Source organism: Onychostoma macrolepis, chromosome 06 (assembly GCF_012432095.1).
Source record: "Onychostoma macrolepis isolate SWU-2019 chromosome 06, ASM1243209v1, whole genome shotgun sequence".
Taxonomy (NCBI): Eukaryota; Metazoa; Chordata; class Actinopteri; order Cypriniformes; family Cyprinidae; genus Onychostoma; species Onychostoma macrolepis.
The window spans coordinates 23,266,909-23,279,332 of record NC_081160.1 but is presented as its reverse complement, the minus strand read 5'-3'; the positions used below and the strand labels follow the sequence as shown (position 1 = coordinate 23,279,332).

At 33.9% G+C, this 12,424-nt stretch overlaps 1 protein-coding gene across 1 annotated transcript; it reads left to right on the top strand.

Annotated features, from left to right (window-relative positions):
• Nucleotides 1-383: 383 nt before the first annotated feature.
• On the top strand, nt 384-10,407 carry itgb7 (integrin, beta 7). The gene is made up of 16 exons (XM_058778686.1): nt 384-695; nt 2,307-2,370; nt 2,474-2,553; nt 3,651-3,849; nt 4,132-4,302; nt 5,278-5,519; nt 5,620-5,775; nt 5,920-6,015; nt 6,431-6,520; nt 7,119-7,259; nt 7,376-7,566; nt 8,283-8,509; nt 8,613-8,820; nt 9,409-9,596; nt 9,717-9,877; nt 10,034-10,407. The coding sequence occupies exons 1-16, from the start codon at nt 693-695 to the stop codon at nt 10,127-10,129; spliced, it is 2,313 nt and encodes a 770-aa protein (XP_058634669.1). The 5' UTR covers nt 384-692; the 3' UTR covers nt 10,130-10,407.
• The last annotated feature ends 2,017 nt before the right edge of the window (nt 10,408-12,424 follow it).

Genomic DNA, 12,424 nt, shown 5'->3' with positions numbered 1-12,424 from the left:
AAAGTTAGCAAACGTGCAAAAGCAGGAAACAGGTCACAATAGCGCTGCCATGTGGCGAAAATATTCGTACCCTATAACAGAAATAACCAAGAGTAAAAATGTATAATAACTGCTGTCTTGAGTAAATGATACTTAAAATGTTTATCATAACGTGATTTACAAAAATAAATATTCGCTTCTTACCCAAATGTAGCCTATAGCTTTAGCAAATACTATTCTCATCTTATTTGAATATTTTTAAGCGTGTTGCTTTTGGCTTGTGAGGGGAAAGTTACAAAAGAGAGACACGTACAGACAGACAAAATCTAGAGAGGAAGAGGAAGAGGTAAAGTAAAGTGACCACACTATTCCTGTATCGTTTGCACGCTAACGTTACCTCCGTGATGCGATCGATACGCTGTGTCTCAAATCCTAGTGCGCTGCCTGTCTAGACAGCATAAACATCATAGGCGCTCAACATTTGTGGCAATCACATACACGCGTAGTATTTGTAATTTTCTTTGGCTGATAGCCGCGATACCTGCCCAAATATGTTGCAGCACCTGTCTGTAACGACCAAACATGCTGGCTACTAGGTAGAATGTTCACTAGGATTTGAGACACAGCCATAGACATACTGATGAGAATGATGGCGACGCCTGAAGTGACTCTTTGAATTCACTTTCGCACGCTCCGCACAACATCTCCCATTTATGGTAAGAGACTCGTTTCGAATTATTCGAAAATTATTATAAATGTCGTTGAACTCTTTAATATGAACTCTGTATAAACGGATAGGTTTTGTTAATGCTTGACAGTTTTAGTTTCTAACAGTTTGTGAAGTAACATTTTAATTAGCAGAAAAACACATTTTTGTGGTGCTGCTGGTTTGAAACTTGTGGTGATGTTTAAAATGTAATTACTGGTTGGGCGTACCACTTTGTTTTAAAGAAAGAAAATAAATGAATTCAGTAATTAATTTAATTAATAGCCTATATAGTTAAATTGAGATGTCATTTTCAGTTTTTCAAAGGGTTAAAAGCTTTGTGTTTACATGACAGTAATGACATTACCATATAATTTATGAAAATACCAAGTACATGATGAACTTAAGATATGTAATTTCTTAGGGGGTAACTAGACATTTATATTGTTTTTAGCTTAATCAATTAGTTATAGTACCATCATGCAGTACCTTGAAAACTGTAAAGTATATTATGTTCATTAAAAGTGGCTAGGGCTTTTGCCCCTCTAACTTTGACCCCAAAATCAATTGAAAGTTTTTCTAATTAGAAAAACAACAAAAATACATACAAACTGTATTTTTAAAATTTATTGCAAATCTGCTCTTTCTCTATTTAATTATATATTAGGTTACTGTAACAAAATTTTATTTATTCTACCATTTCTACTTTCTTTATAATTTCTAACTGTTGTCTACAATATGGAATGTATAAGAAAATCTGTAAGTTAATTTGATTTTTAGCCCTGTGATCTGTTAGAATAGCCTTTATACTGTTTGCTTTACTAAATTATATAATGAAACACCATCTGGTGTAGTTACTCTTTCTATCTGTCTCTTCTCTGATCATTTCCGTTACTGAAACAGGGTCAACCCACATCTAAATATTTGAGCATGTTCTTTTTTTTGCTCGCTTTTTAAAAAAAGAAGAGTGGTGGCACCTCTACCGAGTCCTACTTATTGAGTATGCAAGAATGTGTGTTTTCAACCATCTCTCACTCGGTCTATGACTCTGTGCTGGTTGAATGATGAACAACAATTACAAAAGAGGAAGGGTGACATTCTGTGGTTTTGTATTTTGTATGTCTGTCTGCTGCCTTGCATGCAAACTTCCATCTAATGCCTGACTCATTGTCAGGTGTCTGGTGTTGAGTACGTTCTCAACACCCATCTACATAAAAAGAACAGTATGTGGCTTGGTGGAAGTGCAGTGGGGCTTTTATATATTTAGCTCTGTTTCTTTTTATTCATGTGCTGGTCATATGATGTAGTATGTCACGCATGTAGTAAGTGTAGAAATTCAGTTTTTTTTTTTTTTTTGTAAAATGTAAAAAAGAGTACATCACAATGTGATTTGTTTCTGGTCCCAAAGAACATGACAGTTGAAAAAATATTTATATTTATTTAACATTGATAGAGAAATGAATTTACACATAATTTGTGTAAAAAGAAATGGTTTTGATTAAAAGTTATGTACATGTAAAAACATGAGTGTTATGTGGAGACATGTTAATAAAATGTGCTCAAAATGAACCTTTTGTCATTTTAACCTCAGAAGTATAATAAAACTTTCCTTTCTCTGCAGATGAAGGCTATTTTGATAGCAGTGACGGTTCTCTTTCACTGTTTCGGACAAAGGTGTATACTTGGTAATACACTTGGTCTCTTTAATCACATCCATGCCTTTTTTAAATATTAAGAATGGTCTTTGATGCCTTTATATTTGAAATTATCTGTATATGTGCATTTTAGGGCAGGAACCACTTTGCCAGTCTCACTCTTCATGCTCTGAATGTATAAGGAGTCCTGGATGTGCGTGGTGCACACAGACGGTAAGTTATATCATGTAAATGAATCAGTTTGTAATTTTATTGAACCGTTTCCCATGATCAGGAAAGAGAAGATGTCAGTCTTTGTCAGCTGGAGAGAACTGAGAAACAAAGAATCCATTATACATTAAACCATGACAAAGTTTTTAAGGTTGCACATTGCTTTTTGTGCCCTTTTGAATGCTCTTTTCCTGCTGTGGTAGCTGTGGCTGTGCTTGTTTTTCTGTGCAAACTAACCAGCTGCCTCTGCCAGCAATTCATGCTCTTATCATGAAGCATTTTTACACTTTTGTCACATGGTGATCTTCACGGTATTGTCTGTCAGCTGTTTCCAAAACTATGTGTTACAACACTACATGCAAGCTGTTGTAGCTTATCTGTTGCGTACGTCTCATCTACTATTTCCTGCTTTTTAACATCTAAAATAGGGTAAGCTCAAAGTACTTTTAGTTCATTTTGAAAGCTTTCAGAAGAAAATGGATTGTTTGCAAAATTAGACTACTTTAGTTTATATTATATACATTTACTGTTTGTGCATTTTTAAAAACAATCAAATAGACAATTATCACCTTTCTAAACATGGATAAATGGGGAAAAAATCAACAGTTTGATAATAATAAGAGATCAGTTATTAAATTTTAACAAGAATAACACCTCCCTCCTAAATTGTAAAAGTAAAAACAGTTGTTAGCTTAAATAATTATTTCTAAATTGACCCTTAATGTGATTTGGTGTAGGTTGATTCAGTTAATATATACCGTTAGAACATTTTAAGTACAACATTTTCACTTCATGAAAACAAGTTAATTTAGATGTTACCATGCGAAGCACAATTTTAAGTAGCAAGTTGCAAAATAAAACACAAAAAGTAAATGACACATCAAGAATGCAATTTTCAATCACACTGTAAACTGTAAAAAATATATATATTTTTTTAAATAAAAAAGTGTATATTTTTTCAAGAAAATGGCTTTTCGGTTTTTCTACTTTAAAATTTTATGTTAATTCAATGTGTTGTGTGCCATTTCTTTGTGATTATTTGATTTCTGATTTAATTCAGAAATTATTGTGCTTGTAATGCAAATTTCTTTGTAATGCAGGACTTTCTAAAACCAGGTGAGTCAAATGAACGGCGATGTGATTCTCCCAAGAACCTGAGGGACAGGAGTTGTAAAGGGGATCATGTGATCAATCCTGGAAAACATCCCTTGACCTTTGTGAAAAACAGTGACCTCAGCAGCGATCGGGAAAATGTGGTCCAACTCAAACCTCAAAATATCAACATTACACTCAGAGTTGGTGAGTTTAAGACTTCTGCTCAGACATACAGCAGCATTTTGCAACATATTGGAACATAAACTTAAAGCCATGTGCAGAGCATTTACACTTCAGTGTAATTATACACCTTAGTATGCAGATGTAACATTATACAGCAAAGATGCACAGTCATATGTATCTTGCACATCCTGCATATCTTGTGCTAATTGCACAATAAAGCAATTAGCACAAACTATATACAAAACAACCATATTTCTGCAGTCCCTAAATTGTTTTCTCTGCTTGTTTCTTTTAAATGTGCAGGAGTTCCATTTGAATTCAAAGTTGAGTTTAAGAGGGCTGTAGGTTACCCTATAGATCTGTACTACCTGATGGATCTGAGCTATTCCATGAAAGATGATCTGGAGCAAATTAAAATCCTGGGGCAGAAAATCCTCAAGAAGCTGAAGGACATCACAGACACCGTCCGGATCGGTGAGACTATACACTAACTGAAATATTAAGATCAATGGTGACTGACCAATGGTGAATTTTCATCATTGTTAATAAATAATAGTATTTCACAATTTTTGAAAGCACAAAGAAATCTGAACTACTGTATTTCAGACAGTAAAAATATTTGCACATTTGTGTATTCCCAGTCTGAAAAAGATATAGCGAATAAATTAAAGTTATGTAAATGTCTATATTGATTACTATATGAATTATTAATATATTGTTATTATTATTTATCATATATTATTAATATATTAATTTCTAGTTATACTCGGCCTGAAAATATTTCTTCAGTTATAGACTTGCTTGAAAAAAAAATTCTTCTTATTTTTTATTTTGAAGTGCACTACTGTTCAAAAATCTTTTTGCAAAAAATAAAAAATTCAGCAAGTATGCGTTAAACTGATCAAAGGTGACAGTAAAGTAATTTATAATGTTACTAATAATTTCTATTTTTTTTGTTTTTAAAAGTATGTTTAATTCTGTAATTTTCATCAAAGTATCCTGAAAAAAAAGTATTGTGGTTCCCACAAAAATTAAGCTGCAGAACTGTTCATTAACATTGATCGTTTCTTAAGCATCAAATCAACATATTAAAATAATTTCTGAAGGATCATGTGACACTGAAGTAATGTAAATAAGTAGTAGTGTCAAGGCATTAAAGTGGAGTAATGGGTGCTGAAAATGCACAGGAATATATTTTAAAATATATTAAAATAAAATAAAAAACTGTTATTTTAAATTGTAATATTTCTTTAAATGCTATTAAAGATTTCACAGTGCTGTTTTACTGTATTTTTGATTAAATAAATTCTTCTAAAGATTAAAAAATCTTACTGATCCCAAAAATATACTTAATTAAATACTATTAAATTAAAAACTATTTGAACTGCAATTTAAAGAATTAGAGCTGCATTACTGTAATGCATCCTAATCTCATCCTCCATGTTTCAGGTTTCGGGTCTTTTGTTGATAAGGATATGTTGCCGTATGTCAGTCAGGTGAAGGTAAGACGTAAGAACCCCTGCCCCAATCGCATAGATACCTGCCAACCGGCTTTCAGTTTTAAGAATGTCCTGCCCCTGACTGACGATGCCAGGGAGTTTGAACGAGAAGTTAGCAAACAAAATATCTCTGGCAACCTGGATGCTCCTGAGGCTGGTCTGGATGCCATCATGCAAGCTGCGGTCTGTAAGGTGAAAACTATGTGCTAGTTGTGTGTAGTATGTGGTGCATGTGAAAAATCAAATTTGAACTAACATGAAAAAAGGCTTATTTTTCCATTTCTCACCACAGGATAAGATCAAGTGGGGTGATGTGACACGGATTCTGGTTTATACATCTGATGATACTTTTCACATGGCAGGAGATGGACGGCTAGGTGGTGTCTTTCAGCCACATAATGGACAGTGTCATCTCAGTGATAATGGTTCCTATAATGGAAGAGCCTATGTGAGTATTGCACATTTAATGTTGAACATTCTTTGTGTTTTCTGTGGCAGATGAATGTCAAAAAATAGAAAATTAACCTAAAGAGGAATTTAAGTGGTATAGTTTGTACATGAAGACATAAAATCTTTTTAAATTGTCATATAGGATTACCCATCAGTGGGCCATGTATCTAGAGTTCTGCAGGATAACAATATTCAGCTCATATTTGCTGTGACCGAGGACATCTATCCAGCATATAAGGTTTGAGGGAGCTATATATACTGCTGTTTAAATGTGTGGGGTCAGTAAATGTGTGTTTTTTTTTATAAAAAGAAATAACACTTTTATTCAGCAGGAATGCATTAAATTTATTAAAAGTGACTGTAAATTCTTATAAATGATTGCAAATTTAATTTGATCGTGTGATCATGGGATAAAATAAATCTACACTCTCAGAAAAAAGGCAAAAAAGTTGTCACCGGGGCAGTACCTTTTCAAAAGTGACAGCTTTTGAGTTTTTTTCTGAGAGTGTACCATCGTCTTCTTTCAAAAACAAAAGAAATATTATCAACCCCAAACCTTTGAATGGTATTGTATAAATAGATTTAATAATAATAATTTAAGTGAGTTTTTAAAATCTCTCTTTTCCATCATTCATACACACAAACATTCACAGGCACTGAGTGCATTGATTCCTCAGTCGGTGGTTGGTGTATTAAAGAATGACTCCAGTAATGTTGTGGATCTCATCTCTGAAGCCTATGGGGTGAGTGTTTTCCTAATTTAATGTTTTGACCTTGTTTAGTCATATTGGTTTGCACACTGACTCTACTTCCGACTTAACTAACAGTGATTACTGAACAAAACAGTCAGCATTTCCCCTCAACCCTGTTCCACTTCTGCTTAAATGGTTAAATCATTTACTAAATGAACTGAAACTGTGTATTGTGCATTACATGACCTACATAGCAAATAAATCAGTGCCATAAATTCAATGATTTAAGTTTAAATGATCTTATATTGTGATCATATGAGAGGCAATAAACTAGCACAGTGTAAGAAATTGTTTGCCGGGAATAATGGTCAATTATACAGTTTAGTGATCATTTTCCAAATATTGGACCACAGAATTTTTTTCATTTAACCATTTAGAATCAATTATTTCAGAAAGTCACATGACATTTAACTTGTTTCTTTTTGCCATTTTATTGAAAAACTTTATGACAAATGGCAATTTTAAGGATTCAATAAGGATTCAAATAATACACAAAGACTTTTTCCATAGACATGTTTTTGCTTTAATAATTCATATATCACTGTATATTTATATACACATACTGAAAATACATGTTTATGTGGGCCAGAATTTGTCATCCACGTTGGTGTTAGAGCAGGAGGGAGCTCCAAAAGAATTGGATGTGTCCTACATGTCTAAATGTACAGGGAATCAGGAGGATACTGAATGGAAGAAGAAAGGAGTGTGTCAAGGCATCAAGCATGAGCAGGTAAGCATCACCATCAGTGGTTTCATCTGAATTATCAGCAACCAAGAAACATTTGTTGTTGTATCTCATAAGCCTGAAGAAGTTTTGTTTTTTCCTTTCATTTATTGATTTTATAGGTTACGTTCAATGTACGTTTGAATGCATCTGCATGTCTGAAGGAGCCTCAGACATTTCGGATCAAAATGCAAGGCATCAATGAGGAGGTGAAGATCACAGTGCATACAGAGTGTCACTGTGGCTGTGGTGCTCCAGAGAAGGATTCCAAACACTGTAGCAGTACAGGAAATCTCTCATGCGGCGTGTGCAGGTAGAGACCCCTAGCGTCTCAGCAGGGAACAGCATCAGCTAACAGACCACTTGATTAGAGAATCTTTGAACTTGAAGTAATAATTAAAACAATTTACATTTTGTCATCATGTTGTTCCAGCCCTGTATTATTTTCTTATTTTCTCACAAAAAATTTATTCATCTATCTATCTATCAAAAAAAAAAAAAAATGTCAGTGTACATTTACATTCATATATGTACCCAAGTTAGTTAAGAGGCTAATCCACAATATTTTATCAACAACATTTATACTACCAAGCTTCAAAAAAGATAAGCACAATGAATGTATATAATTTGCTATTACAGTCATCAGCAGGTCTTAAAATCGCCTTTCCAGTCACATTTGTCACTTATGTGTTATTTTCATGAAATTTTCAGTTACTAGAAACCTAAAGGTCAGTCTAATACTCAAAACCTTCAAAAGACTACTTTTATGATATTTTGTGGTGCTTTTTTGTAGGTTGGCAGTATAAATCATCTTTTGTGTTTCACAGAAGTAAGAAATATTATGGGGCCGGAATGATGTGTGATGTGATGTGATTTGATTGTCATGTTGATTTATTTAAAAAGCTCTTTTGAATGAACACCTTATTTGATTGAACAGCTTTAAATGTTGGTGCATACTGGCAAATACTGTATGCCTTACAGTTTACATTTTTTAACTTGTAAAGTGTGTGTATGTGATGTGTTTGTTAGCTGTGAGGAAGGGTATTTGGGTCAGCGCTGTGAGTGTAAGCAACAGAGTGACGCGGACTCTATCATCAACATGCTGGCATCCTGTCGGCCTGACAACAGCTCGCTGGTTTGCAGTGGACACGGCAACTGTGAATGTGGCAAGTGTGTGTGTAACGGCCATTACAGTGGGAAATTCTGCGGATGTGATGACAGGAGTTGTGAACACCATAATGGTGTTGTCTGTAATGGTAAGTCCAGTGGATTGGCACAAACATTTTGCTTTCTATTTCTTTCTTTTTTTAAATTTCAGATTCAAAACTCACTATCTACCCCTCTTTGTGTTTGTCATAGGTAAAGGCAAATGTAATTGTGGGACATGTCACTGTTATAGTAACTACACGGGGTCTGCATGCGAGTGCTCACCTAGCCAAGAAAAGTGTATAAATGACAAAGGGCTTTGCAGCGGTCAAGGCAAATGCACTTGCAACCGTTGTCAGTGTAACGAAGGCTTCAAGGGAGAGCACTGCTCTGCATTTACTGATGAGTGCATGCAGCTAAAGTGAGTATCTGTCTCTTCCTGTGAACTAATATCTGTGCTTCAAGATTATTTTTAGTGAGGTGTGCGTTTGTGTGTGGGTTTGTTTCTTTTTAAAATCACAATTTCAGTTTTCTCTTCCTGTTTTTTTCTATTATTCATAAACCTTCTAATGATCATAGTGCTGGGTAGCAAAACTTTGGAATTGTGAGGCTTATTCCAGCTACCCACTTAGACTGGAACAGACTGTATAATGGACTGTGTTTGTACTTTTACCAAAAAAAAAAAATATATATATATTTCATATTCTTATTTTCATTTAGTTTAAATTGATGTATTAAAATAACTAAAAGTAAAACTGAAATCAAAACAAACAAAAACTTTATAGATATATTAAAAAACACAAAACTAAAAACTAATTCAAAATATTACAAAAAACTATAATAGTATCTCAGTTATACTAAAAAAACACTGCTAACACCAGAGTCATGGGTTTGATTCACACTGAATGTATGAACTGATAAAATACCTTGAATGCAATGTATTGCAAATGCAAATTCACTTTGGATAAAAGTGTCTGACAAATGTGTCTTTGTTTTAATATGTCTGCAGGGGCTGTGTGGAATGTCATGTAGAAGCTGGTACTGATACCAATGTCTGTGCTGGAAAATGTTTGAATGCTACAGTATCTCGTCTTGATGGCACTCATGAGCTGCATTGCACATACAAAGCGACCATGTCATATGATGTGAATCTTGGTCATAACGGCAAAATTGTGCTTCAATATGCAGACCTGCCTCGTATGTGTTACAATCTACTTTAAGTTAATTTGACAAGACTGTAAAATAAGCACATTCTTAAACTCATATATGACACAGAACTGATGTAATGTTAAATGTTTGTTCTTTTTGTCTCTGTAGGTTCTGTTGATAAGACTACACTTATAATTGGCATCTCTGTGTCAAGCATAATTTTTATTGGCATTATAATAATCATTATTTACCGTGGCCTGCTGGAGCTGTACGACATTAGAGAATATCAAAACTTTGTCAAAGCGCAGAAACAGACCGAATGGAAAGAGGTGATGTACATGCAAAGACACTCTGTATTATTAAGCACTTAAACACAGTTAGCTTTGTAGGCTTTAAATGTTGTTACATATTGTTTGTTTCAGTGTGAAATTAAATAATTTACAGAATGACCATGTAACAATCAAATGTCTATTTGTTCTATACAGGTCCAGAATCCTCTTTTCAAAGGTGCCACAACAACGGTGTATAACCCTTTGCATGTCAAAGACGAAACCGAAAAGGACCATTCTGAGTTGATTTAATTTAAAGAGAGAGTGGGTCTCTAGGAGTTTGCTATTGTAATATTGTGTTTTTTATTGTGCCAGCTTCATTCAAATTTGTATTCTAAGCTATAGCAACAACAACATTTAAATACAGGATTACACGATTGTTGTAAATATTGTGATGTATTTTATGCATATTAATATATATGATGAACAAAGCCTTTTTTCTCCTAAAAAGGTTGATAAACTGAACAACTCTACCTAAGAGATTTGGAGAATGTTCTTTTTTTGAGTAAAATAAAGTGTGTTTAAAATTATTTGATATTTGTGAATTTTTAAGCAGCAATATTGCTAACTAAAACCTCAAAGATGTGTTTTAGTGCTTATAGCCTACAGCAGGTTTACAGCTTAAATTGTTTTATTTTTTTAAACAGTGACTTCCAGTTATGTTTGAGAGGTATGACCTGAACAGCTTTATTCCAAAATCTTTAATAGTGTAATTGTTTTGCTTTTGCTTCAATAATAAAGTGCCGTTCATCATTTCCAAAAAAATGTTTTATTCTTTCATCGTTTAATTTTAGTTTAATTAGCAGGTCACATTCTGTTCGTTTTTATTTCACAACGACTCTGATCACGACTAGAATTCTAAAAACTACAGTACCCATGATAAATTAGATGCACTTCCGGAACGTCTGTAGTTCTCTGTTTGCAGATGACGGAGTTCTCTGGAAAAGGGGAAGGAATATTTTATATATTAATAGGAAGATACAAGAGACAATTAGGAAAGTAGAATAATGGGCATATGATTGGGGGTTTAAATTCTCAGTGGAGAAAACTAAAACAGTAATTTTCTCTAGGAAGAGGGTTGTTCCAGAAGTGAGTTTGAAGATGTATGAGAAAACATTGGAAAGGGTGAAGGTATTTAAGTTTTTAGGTATGTATTTTGATGCTAAACTTACTTGGGGTGAACATATAAATAAAATAGTGGAGAAATGTCAGAAGGTGATAAATATCATGAGATGTGTAAGTGGAGTGGAATGGGGGGCAAGTTCTTCTTCATTAAAAACAATTTATATAGCACTGATCCGGTCTGTGTTTGATTATGGTTGTGTGGTATATGGTTCTGTCTCAAAAAACTTAGTAAAATTCAAGCTCAAGCGATGAGACAGTGTTGTGCAGCAGTAAAGACTACACCAATATCAGCTTTACAAGTTTTGATAGGAGAGATGCCACTAGAAATTAGAAGGAAACAATTAACGGTCAATTACTGGGCTAATCTCCAGGGGCATAAAGATGATCATCCTACAAAAATGGTGTTACAGAATTGTTGGGAACAGAATGAAAGGTGTAGAACAAGCTTTGGGTGGAGTAGTAAAATATATGCAGAAGAAATTCAAGTAAATAACATCAAGATGAGCCCAACAGTTGTTATTCAGGAATACGAACCATGGATGTATGTAACACCTCAAGTAGATTTGCATCTGTTAGAAGTAAAAAAATCAGAAAGAGAATCTGAATTGACATCTGTATTTTCAATATATACCAGAATTCATTACCCTCGGCATATACAAGTGTATACAGATGGATCAAAAGATCCAGAACGTCAAATAACTGGGGCTGCTTTTTTAGTCCAAGACAGTGGCTACCAGGGGATCAATGGAGTAAAGCGAACTTCTAATCATTTGTCAGTTTATACTGTAGAAATGATAGGAATGCTCTTGGCAATGCAGTGGGTAGAGGAACATAAACCTGGGAATGTTTTAATTTGTTCTGACTCAGTTTCAGTCTTAAAGAGTTTGAGATCTTTTAAATCAAGTCGCCAAGATATTCTATTTAGTATCCTACAAATACATTCAAGAATTGCCAGTTTTATATGGGTCCCAGCACACATAGGAATAAGGGGAAATGAAGAAGTGAATAAATTAGCAAAGCAAGCATTGCAGAGAGAAACAATAGAGATACAAGTTCCATTAAGTAAATCAGAGATTAAGGTTTTAATCTGGAATAAAGTGAATAAAGAATGGCATGTTAAGTGGAACAATGGGGAAAAGGGTAGATTCCTTTATAGTTTAATAAATAAAGTAAATCAAAGTATAAAGTGTATAGGAAAGTCAAGGAAAGAGGAGGTCATATTTAACAGAATGTTATTAGGGCACTCAAATTTAAATAGCACACTTAAAATAATAGGGAAACATCCAAATGGATTATGTGAACACTGTAATGTTGAAGAAACAATACCTCGTGTATTTATTGAATGTAGGAAGTATGAACAAGAAAGAGGAAAAATGATAGAAGAATTAAGGAAAAATGGAATTCAGGAGCTAAATTTTAAGG